Source organism: Giraffa tippelskirchi, chromosome 1 (genome assembly GCF_054371585.1).
Source record: "Giraffa tippelskirchi isolate mGirTip1 chromosome 1, T2T-mGirTip1v1.2.pri, whole genome shotgun sequence".
Classification (NCBI taxonomy): domain Eukaryota; kingdom Metazoa; phylum Chordata; class Mammalia; order Artiodactyla; family Giraffidae; genus Giraffa; species Giraffa tippelskirchi.
The window spans coordinates 25,987,709-26,013,495 of NC_137275.1; the positions used below are offsets into that span (position 1 = coordinate 25,987,709).

A 25,787-nucleotide genomic window follows, 5' to 3' on the forward strand; every position below is an offset into this window, starting at 1 on the left:
GGAGATGGTGGAAGACAGAGAAGCTTAGTAGAGTACAGTTCATGGGGCCACAGAGTTGAACGTGACTTAGTGACTGAACAATAGCAGTGATGATGGTGTATTAGAGGGGTGTGCACAGGTCTTCAGGATCCCAAAATTTATATGTACCCTCCAAATTTATACGTTACAGTCCTAACCTGCAATGTGATGGTATTAAGAGGCGAGGCCTTTGGGAGGTTCTTATGTCATGAGGGTGGAGCCCTCATGAAAGCGATTAGTGTCCTTATGAAACAGACCTCAGGGAGTACTCTCACCTCTTTTGCTGTGTGACAACATAGCAGTAAGTCACCAGTTCTGAACTGGGAATGCCGGTGCTTTGATCTTGAACTTCCTAGCCTTTAGAACTGTGAGAAATAAATATTTGTGGTTAAATCACCCAGTTTATGGTATTTTTGTCATAGTAGACAAAACAGATTAAGATAATGTAAAAATGTTTAATTTTTCTTCATTTTCAAATCAAAGTTTAGAATTTATGAGGGGAGGTGAATATACATCTTTATTGTCTAAAGCTTGGTATTTAGTCATTAAAAGTCACTCATTTACTCATTAATCAAACATTTACTGTGCATCTGCACTGAGCCAGACACTATTAGGTGCTGGGGATATATTTGTGAGCCCAGACAGACAACACTCATCCCATCAGGTACCTGAAAAAGCAGTGTAAGCTGTGAACAAAGGGCCACACAAGTGAATGATAAGCACACTGAACTGAACTGTAAGTTTGTAACAACTGAATTTGTGACAGTCCAGAGCTGGACTGGGGGCCCCAGCAGAGACTTCCTGAACAGGTGATGTTTGAGCCTAGAGCTGAGGAATGAATTGGAATTCACCGGGTGAAGTGATAACATGTTGTGGGAAGGTTCCAGGTAGAAGCATCCAGGCTAAGAAAGGCCCTGTGACAAGACGGAGAGTCACAGGTACATGGAGCCAGGAGAGAGGTGGCATGGGAGATGGAGAGACGGAGGGGTAGGCGCTGAGGTGAGGCAGGCTTGGGGGGCAGAGCCCCACCCCTGCTGGGGCTCTGTGGGCTTGTGGATTTCATCGTAAGAGCAGTGGATGCCCCAGAGGGGCTGGGATGTTGGTGATAGTGAGCTTATACGTGTTTCGATCAGATTTGTGCTTAATCATCATTCTGGCTTCTGTGTGGAGAACCAGCAAGACGGTAGATTGGTGCAGGAGAGGACATAAACGGACCAGTCAGGGGCTATCACAGGACAATTATGGGAGCATTGACATGAGAATGAGAGGGAGAGAAGTGGATGAATTTGGGACCTATTAAGAGTTCAAACCGACAGGACTCGGTGATGGAGGATTAAAGTAAAAGATGTTGGTGCTATTCACCGGGCCTGGGCATGTACCATGATTTAGTATTTGTAAAACTGAGCCTAAGGTAGATACAATACTTTTTTAGGGTTATTGTTCCCTGATGCATTCTGAGCAATTGGAAAGAATCTGATCAATAAATGTTTAACATTATTTTATGTTTGTTTGTAAAATCATCATTCCTCCCTTATATATTTTGAGTATATCATCTATATATACTGGTTACTAACTTACTATAAGATATATATTGTTTTACCCCTACAATCTTTATATGTATACTTTAAAAACGATTCTTCTCCCTTTTCTAGGAGTTAATTCATTTTTCAAATCTGTTTTCATCCTAACAGTTAGCCTGGAATAAGGAGGTGTTTTGACAGCTGAAAGTCCCGCATAGCTATAGATGCAGAGAGGATTAGATGTCTGTGCCTGCCTGGTGCCCTTTCTTTCAGGGTATTTATTAGCACAGTTCGTAATGAATAGATACGGAGTCAGACTAGCAATTTAAAGTTCAAAGGCCTTCACCCATTTTCACATTAAGGAGTCCTTCTCTTTGTAATGGAAAGCGTAGGACAGACTAAGACCAGTGGACACCTGGACCTTACAGACAAAAGAGAATATCCGGTCTGCAACAAGCACAGGGACTATAATTTGAAATTTTGCATCTGCAGGAATTGGGGACCATTTGAGTGTAATTTGGTGTGCGATGTCAGTTTGCCCCTCAAGCTTTTGCATGGCACCACTCAATCTAGTTCAGGACATCACAAATATATCACAGTCCCAGTCTTCACCCTTGATGGGCTCTGATTTAATAACACAAGATGACCCATACATAACATACCATGTCTCTCTTTTCCTTCAAAAGCCAAACAAAAGCTGAAAGGCGAAACTGAAAACTCGTTCCGTCTGCACAGCTGCTTTGGGATGGCTGCAGCTGCCATGTGCTTCTCCCATCTGGCAGCCCTGCCCCTCAAGCCCAGCTGGCAGCATCGGGTATTTGACATCTCATGTGGCTCATTTCCACAGCAGGTCTGGAGGCCATGGAGCCTTACAACCTTTTCATTTCTATGAATTCAAGTAGGATGGGTACGGTGGAAGGCAGACTTAGGGTCCCTCAGAAGAATTAATTTGAATCTTGGTCAAGTCACTCAAGTCAAAGTTTAAGTCACTTAACCTCTCTGGGCCAATTTAATCACCTATAGAACAGATACCAGGCTTCCCTGGTGGTCCAGTGATTAAGAATCCTCTTTGCAATGCAAGGGACACCAGTTGGATCCCTGGTCTGGGAAGATCCCACATGCAATGGAGCAACAAAGCCTGTGCTCTGCTACTAGTGAACTGGTGCTCTAGAGCCTGTGCTTTCCAACAAGAGAAGCCACTGCAATGAGAAGCCCTTGCACCGCAACTAGAGAGCAGTCCCTGCTGCCTCGCTGCAGCTAGAAAAAGCCTGTGTGCAACAACAAAGACCAACCACAGCCAATAAATAAACAAATAAATCTTGGGAAAAAAAAGAACAGATACCATCCAGCTCACTTCACTGGAATGTTCTGAAGATAAGATGAAGGCTCTGCATGTTCTGAAGATAATCTGTGTGAATCACTAGCCCACTTCTGGAACATGTAAATTCTCAGTAAACTTCACATGAACGTGAATCTCATTTCCTCTGCTTAGGATGATTCTAATAAACAATTTTCATGGTGTGGTAAGCCAAAAAAAAAAAGACCACACACATACACACACCCAATCCCTGAAAGACTGTCTTTCCCGTATTCACTTTATAGTGAAGAGCCCTTAAAGTCAGAGTGGTAAGTGATATGGTCTGTGAGTGTCAGTGGCAAACCAGAAACCAGGTATAAACTGGTCTACAAGTTTCCAGTCCTGAACTCCCTGTAATTTACATATATGTACTCCTACCAGTTGAACACTCTAAAAGAATAATGCTCAACATTTTCTTCCCCTGATCCGAAGCCTTTGGTGACCATCAGTGGCTCATCAAGTAAAGTCACTTGTCTCATCCTGCTACACTGGTCCTAAAATCTTCCTTCCTCTTCTTCTGCAGTGTCCTCCTCCACACATCCTAGGATCCACCAGACTTAAGCTACTTGCCACGATGTGTACATGCAACACTAAAAACTCCACAAGAGGGGTGACTGTTTTACTCACCATCAAATTCCCACTGCCTAGCCAGAGGCCTGATTCCTAGTGAAAGTTCAATAAGACTTTGTTGAAGATAATATCATTCTTCATTATGTTAAAGATAGTAACAATGATAATAGTAATCACAACAGCAGAATAATAACAATAATCATGATGTTGATAGTGGTAAATAATAGTAAAATAACAAGCAAAGGCGTCAACTGAGCCATTGCTCAACAGCCACAATGCTGTATATTTCTGTCTCAACTAAACTTTTAAATAACCTCATCACTTGGAGACTATGTTTATTCCATTTTATTGATGAGAAGACCAAGGCTCAGAGAGATTAAATTGCTTCTCTGGTACTGGCTGATTGACTCATTCATTTATTTAGCAAATGTTACTATGGGTCTATCATGTGCCAGGCTCTGTTTCAGGGGTTGAGGAATGAAACTGGGTTGAGGAGTATAACTTACAGTGGTTGGGGATGTTCCTCTTTGTGAACAACATCCTTGTTTTCATGAGCTGACAGTCTAGTGGCAGAAAACAGACAGCTACTCACCAAATAAATGAGATAATGACAGAAAGTGGTAAGTGATCAAAAGGCAAGTAGTGCAGGGTAAAGGGATCCATGTTGATGGGATTACTATTCCAGACAGGGGTATGAGGTATCAAGAGGTATCCGCCTCTTGAGCAGATGACAGCTAAACAAAGTCCTTCCTGATGAAGAGGAGGGAGCCTTTAAAGACTTGACAGGAAAATGAAAGTGCAAAGGCACTGGGACAATAGTGTCTGCAGTTTGTTCAAGAAGTGGTTAAGATTGCCAGTGTGCTTGCTGATGAAAGTAGAAGCAGGTGAGGGCAGAGAGACAGGGCAGGTTCAGAGCATTTTGAGCACTGCAGACATGACACAGACTTCAGGCTTTACTCTGATTTAAAAGTGCAAGCATCCCCACCAACATGAAATGTAAATTGGTATGGCCACTATGGAGAACAGTATGAAGATTCCTTAAAAAGCTAAATATAAAGCTACCATATGACCCTGCAATCCCACTCTTGATCATATATCTGCAGAAAACATGGTCTGAAAGCATACACGCACCACAATGTTCATTGCAGTACTGTTTACAATAGCCAAGGCACGAAACAACCAAAATGTCCATTGACAGAGGAATGGATAAAGAAGATACGTTACATCTGTACTATGGAATTTTGTGTGTGTGTGTGTGTTAGTTGCTCAGTTGTGTCTGGCTCTTTGTGACCCCATGGACTGTAGCCTGCCAGGCTCCTCTGTCCATGAAATTCTTCAGGAAAGAATACTGGAGTGGGTTGTCATTCCCTTCTCCAGGGGATCTTCCCGACCAAGGGATCGAACCCAGGTCTCCTGCACTGCAGGTAGATTCTTTACCATCTAAGCCACCAGGAAGCCCAAAGAATGAAATAATGCCATTTACATCAATATGGATGGACCTAGAAATTGTCACACTGAGTGAAGTAAGTCAGACAGAGAAGGAAAACTATTGTATGATTTCCCTTATATGCAGAATCTAAAGCTATATGATACAAATGAATTTATTTACAAAAGAGAAACAGACTCACAGACTTAGAGAATAGATTTATGGTTACCAACTGGGAAGGGTAGGGGGAAGGGATAGTTAGGGAGTTTGGGGTGGACATGTACACACTGCTATAAGCAGTATGTACCTATTATATAGCATAGGGAACACTGCTTGATGTCATGTGACAGCCTAGATGGAAGGGAGTTTAGGGGAGAATGGATACATGAATATGTGTGGCTGAGTCGCTCTGCTGTGCACCTGAAACTATCACAACACTGTTAATCGACCATACTCCAATATAAAATTAAAAAGTTAAAAGTAAAGCACAAGCAGACAGAGTGTTAAAGCCAAGGAGGACAGGATCTTTCCTGGGTCTTGAAAAGCATCTCTCTGGTGAAGATGGGGTGAGTAGTGAGATCAGTTACAGGGTGTTCACGTCCCACATGTGAGAGAGGACGGCGGGATGAGGGGAAATTCTGAGACCGGAGGCAGCGTATGTGAGAAAAGAGTCTAGGATTAGCCCGTGGTTTCTGAGAGAGGAGCGGACGGAGGGGTGAGAAAATCAGCAGTTCACCTGATCCACAGGACATGTGAGCCACCCAAGAGCCACCCAAGTGGAGACCATGAGTTCGTCGACAGCTGGGTGTTGACATGTCTTTAGTTCAATGAAACAAAACAGGGATAGAATTTCACATCTCTGGGTTATCAGCATGTGGATGGCATTTCAGTCAGGAGGCAGGATGAGGTCATCGTGTGGGGAGTGTGGGGAGAAAAGGAGTGTGGAGAGGCTGGGGGGAAAGGAAGACAGTGTTGGCCCTGGGGTGATCCAGTGTAGAAAGGTGAGGGGGTGAAGTAAGGCCACAGGCATTGGGAAGGAGCAGCCGGCCAGGTAAGTGACGAACCAAGAGAGAGGTGTCTTGGAGGTCAAGTGCAAACAGTGCTTCAGAAAGGGCAGTGACCATCCATGTCCAGTGCTAGGTTGGATTATACCAGGGCTGAGAATTAACCCCCAGAGGTGGCAATGTGGAGGGGACTGGAGACCTCGACAAGAGCAAGTTCTGTGCTTGCAGCTGTGGGACCCAGGTGTGTGCAGCACGCAAGCACCTCAATCTACCCTGCCCTGTTTTCTCCTTGGGTCCCAATTCCCTTCTCTCCTACAACTCATGAACAGTATGAAACAGTATGAAAAAGCAAAAAGATATGACACTGGAAGATGGGACCCCCAGGTCAGTAGGTGTCCAATAAGAAGAGTGGAGAAATAGCTCCAGAAGGAAAGAAGAGGCTAAACCAAAGGAAACGATGCCCAGCTGTGGATGTGTCTGGTGGTGAAAGTAATGTCTGATGCTGTAAAGAACAATATTGCATAGGAACCTGGAATGTTAGGTCCATGAATCAAGGTAAACTGGAAGTGGTCAAAGAGGAGATGGCAAGAGTGAACATCGACATTTTAGGAATCAGTGAACTAAAATGAATGGGAATGGGAGAATTTAAGTCAGATGACCATTTATATCTATTACTGTGGGCAAGGATCCCCTAGAAGAAACAGAGTAGCCCTTATAGTCACAAAAGAGTCTGAAATGCAGTCACTTAGCCTCATTGTGCTTCCTGCACTGGAGTAAATAAAATAAGGATAATTAATCACACTTCAAAGGAAAGATGCTCTAAATAAATGGCATTATATTAAAAAAAAGAAACAAGGAATAGTGTTAAGTGTTACTTGTGCTCTTTCTTTTAACTTAAACTATAAACCAGTCCATTCTAAAGGAAATCAACCCTGAATATTCACTGGAAGGACTGATGCTGAAGCTGAAGCTCCAATACTTTGGCCACCTGATGCGAAGAGCTGATTCAATGGAAAAGACCCTGGTTCTGGTAAAGATTGAGGGCAGGAGGAGAAGGGGGCAACAGAAGATGAGATGGTTGGATGACCTCACTGACTCAGTGGACATGAGTCTGAGCAAACTCTGGGAAATAGTAAAGGACAGGGAAGCCTGGTGTGCTGCAGTCCATGAAGTTACAAAGAGTCAGACACGACTTGGTGAATGAACAACTACAAAACTATAAAATCTCAGAGGACAGGTCTTCTACTTATTAGTATTTCTTTGCATCAAGCATAGGGTCCTGGTGGATGCAAAATAAATATTCTTTGATTTAATAGATCATAAGGGATAAACCCCCTTGGGTCTAGGAAATGTATACTGGCTGTGCTCAGGGATTTTCCTCTCACCTGCCACACCTTCTCCTCCAGTCATTCAATCGTGCCTTGATTCATTCACTCTGCAGTTCCTACTGGGGGCCATATTCCCTAAAACTATAACCTTCTGGTGCATGACCCAGCTCTGTCACTGATTTTTTGTCTCTTAGCCTCGCTGGCTGTGAGTTGAGGAAATCAAGATACATGGTCTAAAATACAAGACAGAACAGTGGAACAGGTCTGTCTTAGATAATCTTCCCTATAAAAAAGAGGGACTTGAATAAAGTAGTAGGTTGTGTCAGATTAGGGAGATTCTTGCATGCCAAACTCAGAGTAGGTGCTCAGAATATTGGTCCATCACATCCATGATACCCTGAAGAGGGCAGAACAGGAGAGAGTGGAGAGTGGAGAACGGGAGACTAGTTAGAAAACTGAAGAAGCAATGCCATGCTGGATGTGACGAGGTCTGAATTAGGAAAGAGAAGAGACAGGACCACAGGTGGCAAGCCTGTCCTTGGATGGCACCTTTGTTAGGGACTGAGTCAACACCCACTCTGGTCCAGGTACCAAGTCCAGGCTTGAGATGTTCATGGCAGCTGAGAGCATGGAAAGCATGAGACAGAAAGTGGGGATGTGGCAGAAAGTAAAGACAGAAACGTGCATGCATGCTAAGTCACTTCAGTCTGGCTCTTTGTGACCCCATGGACTGTAGCCTGCCAGGCTCCTCTGTCCATGGGATTCTCCAGGCAAGAATACTGGAGTGGGTTGCCATTTCCTTCTCCAGGGCATCTTCCTGACCCAGGGATTGAACCCACAACCCTTATGTCTACTGGATTGGCAGGTGAATTCTTGAAAGGACACATCTAAATGCAATGTGCCAAGTGCTAGCGGCAGGTACAAATAGGATGATAATGGGGACAGAGGAAGCTATTTTTGAACTGTGAGTTCCTCCTTTCTCCTTTCCAGATCCACTCTCCACCTTTTTCCACTTTGCTCTCTGACCCGCCCTCCAGGAGGCTGAACTGTATGGACCACAGTGGGCTTCTCGTCCTTGGCATCTGGCTGTATATCAGAGGGCAGAGGGAGAGAGAGGGCAGAGTATTCATCCCCTTCACTTCCAGAAGTTAACCTTGAGTTAGCTTTGTCCCTCGCCTGAGTCACTGCCCCTCCCAAGGTGGTCTATTCTACAGGACTCACCTTATGGGTTCTGGTTTACCCTTCTCTCCTCCAAGGCCTGACTTATGACAGCTCTGCAATTACGATCCCCTGCAATGGCAACCCACTCCAGTACTCTTGCCTGAAAAATCCCATGGACAGAGGAGCCTGTTAGGCTGCAGTCCATGGGGTCACGAAAAGTTGGACACGACTGAGCGACTTCACTTTCACTTTTCACTTTCATGCATGGGAGAAGGAAATGGCAACCCACTCCAGTGTTCTTGCCTGGAGAATCCCAGGGATGGCGGAGCCTGGTAGGCTACAGTCTATAGGGTCACAAAGAGTCGGACACGACTGAAGCGACTTAGCAGCAGTTTTCTTGTGTCCCAGCTGTAACTCTGTAATTCATTCCTTTATCCCAGTTTGATTATATTAATATCTCTGGCTCTTGTAGGGACTCTCACTGATATATGCTGGACCTTTGAAATAAGAATTTGCAATTCTTTTGGACTTTTTCCCTTAGTAAACTATGAGCTCTTCTACGAGAAGTTATGTCTTGTCAATCTTAGTTCTATTTCTTGCCCCCTCCACCGTTTACCACGATTTCCATTCACAGTGGTTGTTCATTGTTTGTTAGAAGATGTTAATTTCTCTTCAGTTACAACCACTTCTTTGACCCTAGCTGGTCCTGTGTGACTCAGTCACAATTATTCCCCTCTGAGTCTATGCCCCTGGCAGGATGGCCAAGGCAAGGAGCTAAAGCCTCATTTTCTCTTTCACCTTCTGGCTGTTCTTAACTCAATTTCTTAATCAAGAAGCTAAATGTTCCCATTAAGGCCTTTTCCTGCCCAATATCCCAAAGGGTACAGATTTCCCCTCAATTTCAGATGCATGTGACCTCAGAAAAGACCCTAAATCTCTGTCATAATTTCCATGATTGCAAAATCAAGATAAAACTAATACCAACTTTATGAGTGGCTGGAAGAATAAAAACAAATGTGACATTCCATAAAATGTACTGTCTTTCTCATGAAATATATCAGTGACTTGAAATAGCAAGCATTCTTTCCACCCCCACCTTACTTTCTTTAACTGTTTTCATGAGGTAAACATGGCATTGAAACATTGAGCACAATCATAATAACAACTGACATTTCCTGAGTAACATACTGAATAACAACTGACACTCCCTGCCAGGAACTATTCTAAGCACTTATGTATGTTATTTTATTTAATCTACACAAGAACCATGTACGATAGAGTCTTCTTTATCCCCATTTTACAGATGGGGAAAAACAAGGCACAAAGAAATGAAGTAATTTGCTCAAGGTCAGGAGCTGGAATTGAAACCTAGGAAGCTCTACCCAAAGTCATGCTGTTAACCCTTAGCCTACCCAGTCTCATTCATTTGCATTCCCTGTGACATATGTGAAGACAAATCATAAAGACTGGCCAGAGTTAATGACCTATCATGGGGAAGTTGTTAAGAGACTGAGAGTAAACTTTGCACTTGTGGAAATTCTTGTGAATTATACTTCAGCTCAGGTGTTGCACTCCAAAATTCAAATTCAATCCATTGTGTCTGGTTAACTGAACAGCATTCTGAGCATCTCAGTGTTGTCAAGGACATGTGTTCTAGCCAGAGACTCACCTGAACTTAGCGCATGCTCCACTTCTTGCATGATCACCCCAGGGGAGGTGGTGGTGGTCTCCATGTCTACCAGTATACAGGTTACTTTGGGGGGCACAGTTGCTTGGGGCGTGGCCTCCGTGGGCATGGACTCGGCTGAGGCATGTGAAGTAGGTGTGTGAGTGGAGCTGTGCTCCTCCGTGTGGGACTCTGGTGTGGTTGGGGTTCCTGTAGGCTCAGTGCTGGTCTCAGCAGAGCTGTGGCTGGTGCTGATGGAGGCAGATGGAACCTCAGGTGGTGAGGTTGATGGGGGTGAGGGCGATGAGGCTGGCGCTTGAGGGGAGGTGAGTGCAGGAGACTCAGCAGGGGGGTGTGATCCTGTAGTGGGCACGCTGGCCTCCGGAGTGTCTGAGGTGTGTTCCTTGGGCGTGGGTGTTAAGTGGACCCCACTGTTTGTTGGTGAAGGGTCCGTGTCTGTGCCCTCCCAGCTGGAGGTGGGGCTGGTGGACTGCTCTTCTCTGGGCTCTGTGGAGATGTTCGTTGTGGGTGCAGATGTGGGGACCAGTGTTGGATCTGGGAGGACTGAGCTGTTAGGCGGGCCACCGGTAGAGAAGGCAGGAGGGCTTTGCGGAGAGCTGGTCCAGATGGCTGTCGGTGGGGTGGTCTCTGCCAGAAGAGAATCAGTAGAGGGGATGGATGCAGACACGCTCTGTAGCCTCAGCCCTGTAGAAGAGCCAGGACAAAAGTGGTTAATGTGTGAAAATGTGCGCAGCAAGGCTGTGTTACAGTATTTTCATAAGTCTTTTTCATTTTACACTGTACCTCTGTAATTGTGAAGGTGACTTTAAAAATATTTTCCTCCCACTAATTGCTCTCCCCTCCCTTGGTGACTATCAATAGGAACCAGCCTGAAAGCTCAGCTGGAGCAATTAGCGGGTCAGTATGCACAAGTTCAGCCAATATATGGCGTGAACTAGCCTTGTCTCTGCTTGCTTAAAGCCATGCCCTTAAATACTGAGACACTCTGCCGCAGTGACTTTATGAGAATTTGTCTGGACTGTTAAAGGGGTTGTTCCACAAGGCCTGCGGGGAGGTCCATCCTATGTGATGGGTCTGGGGAAGTGCAAAGCTGGTGGGGCTCACTGATTGGCTCTTCCTTGCCATGGGTGCTCACTGATTGGTTGATCCCTGCTTCAGGGTTCTGAGCTCTGCAACCTGGCTCAGGGATGCACGCCCTGGTTATGGGCGTGCCCACTTGGGCGAGTAAAGGTGTAAGTACATTTCCTGTGAAAGAAGAAAGGGGGAGGTCCCCGATTAAAAGCTGAGAAGAGGAAGGAATCTGAAGTTTGGAAACATTTTCTGAGACTAGGACCTGGTTCTCCCAAATTTGAGCCTGGGGTCTTTACCTTCATATTGTTTTGCCAATTTTTTCATATTTTATAAAATTTTGGAATTAGTTTCCTTTCTTCTGTCCTCCCTACCTCCATTTATCCCATTCAGTTTCATTCATCTACTCAAGTATTTAATAAATGGCTTCTATCTACTTGTACTATGCTAGACACTGAGTTTATGATTTCACTTTTTATGTAGCTCATCTCTCAATTGCCCCTCCACACCCCTTACCATTTCCCAACAAGCTTTTCCCCTAGTCATTTCCATCTCAGTGGATGGCAAGGCCTTTCAATCAGTTACTCAGTTAAAAATACAGATACCATCCTTAATGCATCTCTTTCCCTCACTGCCCCTCCTCCATCTAACCATCAGCAAATCATGATGACTGTACCTTGAAAACAGACCTGAATCCAGTCACTCCTCGCCACCTCCCTTATCATCTCAACATCACCTGAGCCACCAGTCACTTGTCTAGACAACTGCCACCATCTCTTAATTGGTCTGCTAGCTTCCAGATTTCCTCCTTTCAGTCTACTTTTCACATAGCAGCCAGTGTAATATTTTAAAGTGATAAATCAAACTGATTTAAACTGATCAAAACCCTCTCAAGGTTATGCTTAGAAGAAAATCCAAAACTATTCCCTTATGTCGTCATTCCATGTTCTCATCATTCTAGTTAATCTCTATTCAAATGTTAACCTCCTCCTTAGACGAATCTTCCCAGACAGTCCTAGCCAAAGTCATTCCTATTTCAGCCCCTTGCTTATTTTTTTCAAGGTTTAAAAAAACTTTTTTAGTGTTAAAATATACATTTAACGTTTTAACCATTTTTGAAGTGTATAGTTCATTGGCCCCAAGTACATTTTCATTATTGTTCAACAATCACTATCATCCATCTCCAGAACCTTTTATTCTTCCCAAACTGTACCCATGAAAAAATAACTCTCTATTTTCCCCTTCCCCCAGTCCCTGGAAACCACTATTCTACTTTATATCTCTTGAATTTGACTGCTTTAGGTACTTCATATAAATAGAATCATACAATACTTGTCCTTTTGTTTCTGACTTATTTCACTTACTAGCAAAATATCATCACAGTTCATCCATGTTATAGCACATGCCAGAATTTCCTTCCTTCTGAACGCTAAATAATATCCCATTGTAGACACCACATTTTGTTTATTCATTCAGCCAGTGATGGCCACTTGGGCTGCTTCCACCTTTTGGCTATTGTGAATAGTGTACACTCATATGTGTACAAATATCTGTTTAGGACCATGCCTTCAATTGTTTGGGGTCTATGCCCCAAAATGGAATTTTATCTATCAGGTCAGTGGTAAAGAATTCACCTGTCAAGCAGGAGACACAGGTTCGATCCCTGGGTTGGGAAGATCCTCTGGAGAAGGAAAGGGCAACTCACTCCAATATTCTTGCCTGGCAAATCCTATGGACAGAGGAGTCTGGTGTGCTACAGTCCATGGGATTGCAAGAGTTAGACATAACTTAGTGACTAAATCCCCACACATAGTAATTCTATGTTTAATATTTTGAGGAACCACCACATCTTTTGCTCTTTTTTGTTCTTCATAAAGTTAATAAAATAAAATAGTTTCCTTCTAAAACTACATATTGTTTATCTGCCTATTATATCTCTCTCCCACCAGAAAGTAAGCTCCATGGTGGTGCAGGGACCTGGTCTTACTCACTGCTGTTTCTTCTGGGCCTAGAAGAGGGCCTAGGTCATTGTAACTGCTCAATAAGTGCTTGTGGGAAGGAAAAAGGAAAGAAATAAGGGAGGAAGGGAGGGAAAAAAGAGAGGGGTAAAGAAGGAGAGCGTAAAAATGATCTAACTTAAGAATTTTATTTAAAAAAATACCCCAACATTTCTCTACTCCTTTCTACACACCATTGGGTATGGCCACATCCACCATGGCTGCCTGGGTCTAGCTGCCTTCCTACTGTTATTTGAAGGTAGGAACCTTGCTGAAAATGTCAGCTTCTGTCCTTCTACCACGCATACATGGATGCCTAGTGTCTTGTTACTGTGTGCGTGCTCAGTCACTCAGTTGTGTCTGACCCTTTGTGATTCCATGGGCTGTAGCCTACCAGGCTCTTCCATCCATGGAATTTTCCAGGCAAGAATACTGGAGTGGGTTACCATGAGCCCTCCAGGGGATCTTCCTCACCCAGGGATCGAACCCTCGTCTCTTACGTCTCCTGCATTGGCAGGTGGGTTCTTCACCACTACGCCACCTGGGAAGCCTAAAGTCTTGTTAGGCCTTCAACTATTTAATTCTCCAAACTCTGAGGTGACTTCCTTGGGGGCAGCATTAAGTAACAGCCAAACATGATCAAGATTTATAAGAAAAAAAAACATGGGCTAGATTTTAGCACTGAGGAAGGGAGAAAAGAGGGATGCAGAGGGATGTAGGCATTCAGCTGTGTGATGGGCTCAGTACTGATGCAAAGTTGTGCTACAGAATCTAACCGGAAAACACAGTTTTCTCAATATTTAAGTGAATCACACACTTTGACGGTTGTCAAAATAATTGGTTTTATTTTATTTAAAAGGAGTTGGTGAAGACCATAATCTACAGGAGAGTTACTCTTTTAGTAAACTGGGATACAGACCTCCCAAATTAGTCCACGTTACTGTGGTGGACTTTTGGCAGCTGTGAAGTCTCAACAATTTCAGGATGAATGCAGGTCATGAGGCCTTTGAAACAGGGACAAAACAATAGTTGGGACAAATATTATGAAAACATTGAATCTTCTTATGTGACCTTAGAACTTACTGGCTCTGCATCCTCGTAGCTCCCGTGACTCATTAAAGATTCTGAGGCCAAAAAAAATTGACAACATTTAACTACTGTTTAGTATCATATAATAGATGTGCAGATGGAGTTAGACAGAAACTTTGTCTGGCAGCTAAGTCAGTCTTGGAAATCTACAATGAATGAGCAATGTCATCCATTATATACAAAGGAGCACAACTTCATTCAATCATTCAAGTTTTATTGAGTAGTTTCTATGTCCCTGACCTCACCCTCAGAGAATTCACTATTTAGCAGGACAGAAAGGGCACCCAACTCTGTGTAATATGATATGATCAGCACATTATGGAATTAAAAGCAAGTTGCAATGGGAGACCCGAGGAAAGATGAATAGATTCTGTATGGGGACCGTGGAATGCAAAAATAGACAAAGTCATTTTCAAATGACATTTAGGAAAGTCACAGAAGAGATGACATTTGAGTTGGTTCTGAAAGGATGAGAACATGCAAGATACCATTAAAGTATATGATATTCAGGGTGACACCTGCATTGTCATTTCCAGGGGAGCTAAAAGCTGTACTATGGAAATCATTATAGTGCTGAAAAGGACATGTTCCAGGAATAAGTTTGGTGGCTGGAGACACCCATTTTCTTGTTTAACTCTGACTAATATACTTTCATAACTCCTGCCCTTCCTGCTTCCAAAGAGGAATGTGGTGGTTGTTCATTTCCCATGGCTACCTACTTAGCACTCACTTAGAGTATTTTATGGTTTAGTTCAGATGATTCTTACCCCTAACAAAGAACCATGCATAGAAATTGTGGGCCAACACTGGTCATCTTCACGTGAACAAGGCATTAAAGCCTCTGATTTGCCTAATTTGATGGTACATTCCACATTACTCTGAACACATGAGGGTGGATCTTCTTTCAGGATGAAGATATCCAAAGCTCAGGTGCCATGACTACCCTAGAGAATGTTTGCTGTCCTAGCTGGCTCAGCCTGCCAGAACAAAATATCATAGACTAAGCGGCTTTAACAATAGCAATTTACTTCTCACAGTTTGGAGGCTGAGAAGTCCAATCAAGATGTGGGCCAATTCAGGTTCTGGCAAAAGCACTGCATCTGAGCTTGTAAGTGGCAACCTTCTAGCTGTGTCTTCACATCGCCCTTCCTTGGTATCTGCTGGGAGGTGTGGAGAAAGCTCTCTGGTGTCTTTTCTTATAAGGACACTAATCCCATGATGAGGGCTCCATCATCGTCTAATCCTAATTACTTCCCCAAAGCTCCATCTTCAAATGCTATCCCATTGGCTTCAATACTGAGAATCACTGAGATAGTCTAAGAAAACAAGATTTCTGCTTTCTCATATGTAGGACTTGTGTGTTCACAAGAATATCAAATTGGTTAAGTCAAACAGCTAAGGATGTATCCCAGGATTTCAAAACTATTTTTAGTGCTAGAGAAGGTCTAGGTGACACATGATTATGACCCCTCATTGGATAAATGAGGGAACAGACACGAGGAGAGGAAGTGATGTAATTGACCTTACGCATTTAAGAGGAGATGTTGGCCAGTGTTGCCTGAAGAAAATCATGTAGAGACAGGGTCAGAATTAGAACTCCCCACCACCACACTATGCCTAGTCTCGGAAAGACCTCAAAAAGGCCTGTAGAACATACTTTAGCAACTATCATTACAGAGTAAGCAAGGAGGAGCCCATGTTAAAATAAGCCAAGAAGTTAAAATTATGTGCCAACAAGGGCCTATTGTATAGCACAGGGATCTATACTCAATATTTTGTAATAATCTCTATGGGGAAAGAACCCGAAAAAGAATAGATATACATATAACTGAATCACTTAACTGTATATTTGAAACTACCACGATATTAAAAATCAACTATACTTCATGGAGAAGGAAATGGCAACCCACTCCAGTATTCTTGCCTGGAAAAGTCCATGGACAGAGGAGCCTGGTGGGCTGCAGTCCATGGGGTTACATGACTGAGCATGCGTGCATGAGGGTGGAGGGAGATGGGTTGGTAGCAATAAACTGGTAGAACTAAAAACAAACAAACAACAACAACAACAACAATAAATAAATAAATAAATAAAAATCAACTATACTTCAAAAGAAGTCATTAAAATGGAAAAAAAAGTAAAAAAAAAAAAAAACCCCAAATAATGCAGTAGCCCATACATTTTCCCACCCATTTTCCAGAGCCAGTTTCCTCTGAAGAAAAGAATTAGTTCCAATATTTCCTTGCGAAAATGGCAGAGTAAATAGAATGAAGACACTGAACCCATTATTCTCTAAATTAGAGGTGACTTTGCCACACACTATGTCCCTACCCAGGCAGTAACAGGCTCACATGTCTGAAATGGAGTGACTCAAGGAAGGAAATCTCTTATACTTGGCTCAAGTGAGAGATCCAGGGGTATGATGGCTAGAAGTGTGACTTAATCTGAAATTCTTCCTTGTAAATGTACAAATGGAAGTCCTTCCTGAAGTTTGGTCGGGTTAAAAGTTTTATGCAAGAACAGCCAACAGTGCCATTCTCTCAATTTGTCCCACTCTCTTCTTCCCGCTCTGTGTCCGCAAATCAGTTCTCTATGTCTGAGTCTCTATTCCTGCCCTGCAAATGGGTTCATCAATACCATTTTTCTAGACTCCATACATGTGTTAATATACGATATTTGCTGTTTTCTTTTTGACTTCACTCTGTACGACAGACCGCTGTATAGCACAGGGAGCTCAGCTCGGGGCTCTGGAGGGGTGGGATATGACCTGGAGGGGTGGGATAGGGAGGGGATGGGGTGGGAGGGAGGCTCAAGAGGAGGAGATATATGTATACATACGGCTGATTCACTTTGTTGTACAACAGAAACTAATACAACATTGTAAAGCAATTATACTCCACTTAAAAAAAATAAATTAAAAAATTCCTAAAAGCAAAAAGAAGAAGATTAGCTGAAAGATTTTTGCTCAGAAGAAAAGCAGATTCTTGTTGGATAGGTTATGTTTCCATTGTATACTGTCCTTTGATGTGTGAAAACAAACAACAAAAAAACCATGTCTGGCTTGAGCTGGGATTTCTGGCATTGCTAAGAGGAGAGATTGGCAGCTGATGGCTGGAACACGTAGGCAAGTCTCCTGGTACTGAGGGGAATTACAAGATGCTCCAGGGTAGAGAGTCTGCATTCCGCGCATATGCTCTTGCCTCCTGCCCGCCTGGGTGTCAAGAACATAGGGTGGCAACATTGGCAGCCGGTGGACAAGGAGGGCCCTGAACTGTCGCCACTTCCTGGGTCTTGTGAGCAGCAAACTGGGCCAGTGCCAAAGTCCCAGGTGGCCTGATTACCTGTGTTTCTCACCTGTTCTCTACCCCCTACTCCCCCCCATAACATGTCCTCTCCTGCCCTTGGCTTGTTAAGTACCTGAGAAAACATGTGACAAAGCTTTGGCAAATTCGGTGAAATTTGATCAAAACACAGTCAAGCCCTCTCCTGTGCTGCCAAGTCAGCCCGAGGGGTGCCTTTGCCCGCGGTCTCGAGGGATCGTGCCAGGCCTGCCTGGCAGAGGTCCCAGCCCTGCTGAAAGGTCTGCTTGCTAAGGAACTGCTAACAGTCAAGGCCAACTGGACCATGTCACTCCCCCTGCAGGGCTGAGGGGAGGAAAGGAAGCCTGCACAGAAGATAAAACTCCAAGACCCCACTGAGATCTAGAAGGCTCTCTGGGATCCAAGCACAGTCTGCCTCTTCAGCCTTGCTCCCCACTAGACCCAAAAACACATCAGACTTTTCACTGTACTCTATTCCTGCCTAAACAGCTCTCCCTCTCATGGCTGCCTGAGATTCTCCTGCTCATCTTGCCAGTGCTAGCTTAAGACTTGCCTTTGCTGATTTTCCTGCTAAATCCAACCCCCATGCCCCATCTCCAGCCTCAAGCCCTTATGTGCTCAGAGCATCTTGTATTTTAACGTCACAGCACTGAAATTGTCATGTAACTACGTACTTGCTTACGGAAAGCTATGTTGAATGCATGACTCCCCTTTAGAATCTAAGATTCACATGGAGCAGGGGCTGTAGTGGATTTGTTCCTCACATATCCTCGTTATCTGATCCATAATAGGAGTTCAACTATAAACATATAAATGTATGATAGAATGAGCTGAGGACACTATGAAGGGCACTGTGCTGACCATTTCACATGCATCATCCCATTCAATCGTAATATCCATTGTTATCTTGGTTTCACAGATGACAAAACAGAAGATTAAAAAAGTTAAGTATCCGCCCTAAGGTCATGCAGCTAGAACATGGCACCGCTGGAGTTTGAACCTGAAACTGTCTGGCTCCAGGCTGATCTTATAACCAACCATCCCACTGTACTGTACTGGGAAATGCAAGGATGTCTTTGAAGTCTGGGCACCATGTTTGTAAAGGCAAAAAAACACCAGTTTTCCTTTATCTCCCCTAATATATTCTCTAGCGTGGGTCACTAGAGAGGGCTTTAAAAAAATTACATGACCACGTGACAATTTTTCTTCCCGTTTTATCCTGCTGTTGGCTCTCTAATGGCCTCAGGATAAGCCGTGAACTCCTTGGCACAACACATAACACCTTTGATGATCTCCCAACCCCACTCATGGTGAGCCTTGTGATTCTAGCAATCTGAATCAGCGTGCATTTCTGAAACATCGGCTGTCTTCCTCCTCCCGGCCTTTGAATCTGCACTTCTTCCCACCCTGGCTTTCCTCTTCCTACTCCAGTCCTGAGAACTCTGGAGCTTTACCTCCTCTATGAATATCCCCCAACTTGAATGAGCCCTTCTCCTCTGTGTGGCTAATCATAGCACACATTATACTGAGTCGTTTCTTCCCATTCTTATCTCCTATCAGTTTGGGAACCCTAATAACAGGGACCACAGCATGCTGTTCATGTTCCTGGCAGAGAAAGTGCTCTATAAATATTCAGTAAAACCCTGGATTTTCTACCCTTTGAAAATTGAAAATGTTCTCTGGCTTATCTGTTGGGCCTTGATAGCAGAAATGCATCTTCCTTTTGATTTGTCTTTAAGCTTCATAAAAACTACCAGGTCCAAGGAAATTTTGGATGGCTCTCTAAACATACTTTTTGCTTGCTTGTTTTCACCTTGGAAACAGCAGGGAGGTCTTCTTTTTGTGCATGATATAGACCACAGTCACCAGCTTTTAAAATGCTGGCCTGTCAATCAACTGGCCCAAACACAGGCGGTCCTCACCATCCTGGCACTGAATGGACTAAACTTTAGCAAGTATTTGAGTGAGAAAGAGTATGAAAGAATCTTAAAACAATATGTATATTTTAACATATAAGCTAGGTCTTAATGTTGCTTAGGTTGAGCAAAGCTACTGTTTGGATTCCTCACACTGACAAAAATTCCCCATGTCGTGTTTGGTTGGGCTGCTAAGGGTACCCAACACTCCAGAAGGTTCATTTAACATCTGCAAAACCATTACTAATCAGAGTCTGGTCCAACCATATGGTTTTTGAGAGCTCTCATATGTCTAGACAGAATGTATATGCCCCAAAGCCATCAAACTGTTTTTAAGAAGATGTTTGTTTGAAGGAGAAGAGCCACATCCTCCTGAGAGTTTCATTGGTGGAAATGAGATCCAGTTCTAGTCCCAAAAGAGGAAGAGACCTTCTGTTTTCCAGCCACTGAATCAGAACCTGCAGACATGGAGTATGACTCAGCTTCTCTATCTGGACTCACGTTATCACCAAGCTCCCTGTGGGGGCTGTGCATGCTAATTGACAGAATAACATTTGTGAAGAAAGCTGTGCTTCCTGGGGAAGAAAAAATACATCATTTTTAAAAAATTTTCTTTTCACCAGAAGCAGCTGCTGTCTTTGTCAGTCAAATGCTCCCCCGAAGTCATTACCTTTAAGTTGGGGGTAGACTATGGTGGTCGGCCTCAGGAGGAGGCAGTGCTGAGCACAGATGCCAAGAGATACCCGAAATACTGGAGGAGCCATATTGGGGTGTCTCAGGGTGGAGCGCTGGAGAGAGAGACGATGTAGGGAGGGCGAGTGCCTTCTCTTCGGCTGCTTTGTAGTTAAGGTGGGTACGGGGTGGGTAGCGGGATGGGAGAGGAAAATGACTTGATGCCTCCTTCAGGTGGCGGGGGATCTTCTGAACAATGGTGGTGCCTTCTGCAGTGGGCCTAGTCCCAGCGCGTGTGGAGCTCAGGGCAAGAGTGCACACAAAGGCCCACACAGAGAATGCGCTGCTGTTACAGACTGAGACGTCGTGTCTGTGGCCCAGCCTGTGCTCCACCTGGACCCTGCAGCCTTCTGTGGGGATCCCTCTGGTGACTGGACACTACGGGGACCAAGGATGTGCTGGGGCAGCGCCAGCCGAAGCCCGACCTGGGCTCAAATGAGCCGAGGATGGAGACTGACCCGGCTTCTCAGGCAGCCTTGGTGGGCAGGCTTCGATCCCCCAGGCTTCGGTTTTCTGAAGGGATTTTCAGGCATTCCTAAGGCAGAGGGGAGGGAGGGAGTGTGCAGGGAGCATCTTGAGTGATCCGTGGTGATCAGCTTTAAACAAAGGCAGCCCCTCCTCTGGTGACCCAGAGGGGAGGCCGTGAGTCCCTCCTCCCCATGCCTACTTCGAGCCACAGCCTCTGGTCCAGGGGCCCAATCCAGCTCCCCATCACTGTCCTGTTCGCTCAGTTGGTTACTGAAATTTCCAAAAAAAATTTCTCACATGAAATTGAAATGGCAAAAAAAAAAAAAAAAGTCTTTGTGTTCAGGTGTCACAAAATGTGGTGATTTCTTGTCTGGTCAAAGGTCATACCCTTTCCTTCTCTGTCCCCAACACCTCTTTGCCCCCTAGGTCCAAATCACAATCAAGTCATTTCTCATACCCTGCAGCCACTAGGAAGTATCAGAACTTAAGAAAGTCTGTAGTATCAGTCTGCTTTGATTCTGAACCGTTTCCTTCAGAGGACCTTTTGGAAGCTAGGAATTATCCAAAGAGCTGGGGCCACCCTGGTGCTTTCTTAGCTTAAATGTCCTTGTCTACTTCTCCCCACCACTTTGTCTCCAGCTCAGTGGGTGCTCCACCCATGCCTTCTTGGAAATCTGCCCTTGACAGGACAGTCCTGGTTAGTGGAGTTGTTGGGGGGGATTCCAGGTTGACGTATACAGGCATTCTGACTGGCAAATCTGTAGGCAACCTGACTATTCACAGGGTTAACACCCATGAAATGCATTCCCATTTGTCTCACCACCAAAGCTGACCACTGATCACCTAGGAGTTACGCAAGAGGGCAGGGATGGCTCCAGTGCAGACGCATCTCCCAGACTGAGAATGTGATTCAGAGCAAGTTTCCTGGGCTGTGGGAGGGGGTGGTGGGAGCTTTCTCAGAGAAGACGAATGACCCATGATATTGGTGGACCTCTCTTCTCTTCCTGCCAACATTTTCTTCTAAGGGTTTTCAGCAAAGATGCCAGTCAGCACAAATGGTTATGATTCCTAGCATCTTTTAAAAAAAATTCATGTCCTCTTAAAATATTGAATAGAAATATAACTTATGTATAATAAAAGGTATACATCTTAAGTGCATAATCAGTGAATTTTTACACACACACACACACAAATATACATATACCTGGATAAGCACCACTAAGATCAAGATACAAAAACTTTCCAGCACCCCGGAAAGTTTCCCTCATACTTTCTCACAGACATAATCCTCTGAAGAAAACTTGTTCTAACTTTCATCACTAGAGATTAGCTTTCCCTGTTTTTGAACTTCACATCAATGGAGGCATACGGTGTGCCCTCTTTCCTGTCTGGATTCTTTCACTCACTATGAGACTCTCTTATGTTGCTGGGTGTTAACAACTCATCATTTCCCATTGCTGATAGCATTCAACTGCATGAATATACCACAGTTTATTACCAAATTATGGTGACTCAGTGGTAATGAACCTGCCTGCCAATTCAGGAGATGCAAGAGATTCAGGTTTGATCCCTGGATCAGGAAGATGCCCTGGAGAAGGGAATGCCTATCCACTCCAGTATTCTTGCCTGGAAAATTCCACGGACAGAGGAGCCTGGCGGGCTATAGTCCATGGGGTCGCAAAGAGTTGGACACGACTGAGCGACTCAGCACAGTCCAGCACAGCACAGAAGCACCACGATTTAATCATCCATTTTACCAATGGTGCACAGGTGGGCTATTTCCAGCTTAGGGTTACTATAAATGAAGATGCTTGCTTCACAGCTTCTTAGTTAACATTTCTCTAATGCTCATTAAAAGGCATTAATACTGTAATACTTTTAATACCTGTAATACTTTTCAAGTATTAAGTCACTTAATCCTCGCAAAAAACCTAGGATAATTATTATCACCCCCATTTGACAAGTGAGAAAACTGAGGCAGAAGGAGGTTAAATAACTTCCCAGTATATAGAACTGGAAAGTAGGACTGGGATTCAAACCCTAGAAGGTCATCTATCTCAATAACCTTTAAAGATGGGCTTCTTTACCATCTAGCTAATAGCTAGACCACTTATTTGCTGCATGACCTTGGGCAAGCCTGTTAATTACTATCTCCTCATTTGCCAACTTGGGATAATAACAGTATCTCCATTCACAGAGTTATTGTAATAGAAGGGCTTCCCAGGTGGCTCAAATGGTAAAGAAATTGCCTGCAATGCAGGAGACCAGGTTTTGATCCCTGGGTCGGGAAGATCCCCTGGAGAAGGGGATTGCCTCATTTGCCAACTTGGGATAATACCAGTACTTTCATTCACAGAGTTATTGTGAGGGTTAAATAAATAATCTATATAAGGCAGACACTGTTGATTGACTAACCCAATAGTCATGCCTCACCCCTTCTGCTAGCCTCCCTACCGAAACTGTAAAAGCTGAATGCCCCCTTCCTAGCCTCCTTTGTACCCAGAGATGTCTATGTGTCCCAGTTCCACAAAATGAGGTTGATAAGATATAACCTAAGGGGCTTCTGGAGAAATTTCACTTCCTCATAAAAAGAATATGTAAGAAAGAGAAACTCTCTTGGTGCCTACTTGTCCCTCCCACTTCTTCCCTTTAATGTAGATGTGATGTCTGGCACAGTGGCAACCATCCTGTGAAGCCAAGGATGAAAGTCAATCCACTGGGGCAGGTGGAAGTGAAAGACAGAAAGAACCTTTTTCCTTGATGATACTATTGATCTTGCCATGACAGGACTAGAATGTCAAACTTCAGAGTTCCTATTAAATAAACAACACATGCCTTTGGGGATTACAGTGTTGTTCAGAGTTTCCATTATTAGCAGTATAGATGACAGACCCTGTAAAATGCTTATCACAATGCCAGGCACAAAGTAAGAGCTCAATAAATACTAGGTTATTATGTGGATCTGTTTAATTGGAACTTGGGTCCAAATGCCTTCATCTTCTTTAATCTGCTAATGATTTTCAATAGGCATCTTTAAAGAGACACTATTCCTCCTCCTGGCATCAGCTATGAGCCTCAGGAATGGAGTACTTCCGACATTCTTCAACAGAGCAATGAGCAACTGGACCTGTCAGCGTTCCTGGAGATAGTCTCTCGGCTAATGCCTATGAAAGCTGAGCTGCCTCAAAAACCCACAGAACATATCAGAAAAAAAACCATAGCTAAATGTGATTTGTATTTTCCACCTTCTTAAAAAATACAGTTCATAAAGTTTGTGGGACAGTTTTCAGCATGTTGTTTTTTTTCAAGTTGGAGGATAATTAGTTTATAATGTGTTAGTTTCAGTTGTACAATAATGTGTATCAGCTACATTCTTGAGCTTCCCTCCAACCTCCTCATCCTTCCCCTCTAGGTCATCACAGAGCACTGGGCTGAGCTCGCTGTGCTATATAGCAGCTTCCCGCTAGCTATCTATTTTACACATGGTCACTTTCTCAAATGGTCCCACCCTCTCTTTCCCCCGCTGTGTCCATGAATCTGTTCTCTATGTCTGGGTCTCTGTTCCTGCCCTGCAAATAGGTTCATCAGTACATTTTTCTTGACTCCATATATATGGTTAATATATGATTTTTGTTTTTCTCTTTCTGACTTACTTCACTCTATATGACCGACTCTAGGTTCATCCACCTCACTGCAAGTGACCCGATTTCATTCCTTTTTATGGCTGGGTAATATTCCACGGTGTGTATGTACCACAACTTCTTTATCCATTAATTGGTTGATGGACATCTTGGTTGCTTCCATGACCTGGCTATTGTAAACAGTGCTTCAGTGAACATTGGGTACATGAGTCTTTTTGAATTATGGTTTTCTAACGTATATGCCCAGTAGTGGGATTGCTGGATCATATGCTAGTTTTATTCCTAGTTTCTTAAGGAATCTCCATACTATTCTCCATAGTAGCTGTATCAATTTACATTCCCACCAACAGTGCAAGAACACAGTCTTGATAAGAATACACTTGAGGCTAGGTGACTGCAGCAGGCTGAGGAAGTAGAACAAAGACCCCTCAAAAACAATCAGGGACCCCGGACTTGTTATTGTTACACAAGCTGGCCCACCTGGGTCAGAGCCTTGAGATGTAAGTTAGACACACTCAGCAGAATGGCAACCTACTCTTGATTTTAAATTTTCAACATCCCTTAGCAATCTATTTTTTTAAAATTCAGTTAGACTTTTGTTTGTCTAGGTCCAATTCAACAAATAAGTATTGAGTGCCTGCTCTGACCAAGGCACCCAGGTATCTAGGCTATATGGATGAAGCAAACAGGAAGAGAGAGAAATTTGTTTTATATTTTATATAGGCTTTCTTCTGACAGCTGCAATTTGACTCTATTTTCCTCTCATGCATGTTAATGCTTACGGGCCTTTATGTTTGTGTGTGTGGTGTGTGTGTGTATGGTGTGTGTGTGTGGTGTGTGTGTGTGTGTGGTGTGTGTGTGTGTGTGTGTGTGCGTGTGTGTGCTCAGTCCTGTCTGACTCTTTGCAACCCCATGGACTGTACCCACCAGCCTCTTCTGTCCATGGGATTTTCCAGGCAAGAATACTGGAGTGGTTGCTATTTTTTTCTCCAAGAGATCTTCCTGCCCCAGGAATCAAACTCCAGTCTCCTGCATTGCAGGTAGATTCTTTGCTGTCTGAGCCACCCATATTCATTAATTATTTCTACCCTTTAATCCTCTTTCTGGCTTTCGAGCTATCTCCTAAACAGCAAAAACTACACTAAAACTGCAGGCTTAAAAACTTATGGCATCAGGGCAGATTTCCTAGAGTCTAAGGATCTCTGACCTCACAGTTCAGTTCATTTCAGTCGCTCAGTCGTGTCCGACTTTTTGCGACCCCATGAACCACAGCACGCCAGGCCTCCCAGTCCATCACCAACTCCCAGAGTCCAACCAAACCCATGTCCAGTGTGTCGGTGATGCCATCCAGCCATCTCATCCTCTGTCATCCCCTTCTTCTCCTGCCTCAATCTTTCCCTGCATCAGGGTCTTTTCCAATAAGTCAGCTCTTCGCATCAGGTGGCCAAAGTATTGGAGTTTCAGCTTCAACATCAGTCCTTCCAAAG

The 25,787-nt window shown here is 43.9% G+C and overlaps 1 protein-coding gene across 1 annotated transcript in view; it reads right to left on the bottom strand.

The window, feature by feature from the left end:
- PARM1 (prostate androgen-regulated mucin-like protein 1) overlaps positions 1-25,787 on the bottom strand; it is a 129,923-nt gene that overhangs the window by 40,482 nt on the left and 63,654 nt on the right. Inside the window, exon 2 of the mRNA XM_081586752.1 lies at positions 10,054-10,755. Within this exon, the coding sequence (XP_081442878.1) occupies positions 10,054-10,755 (702 nt within the window). The remainder of the gene's footprint in view (positions 1-10,053; positions 10,756-25,787) is intronic.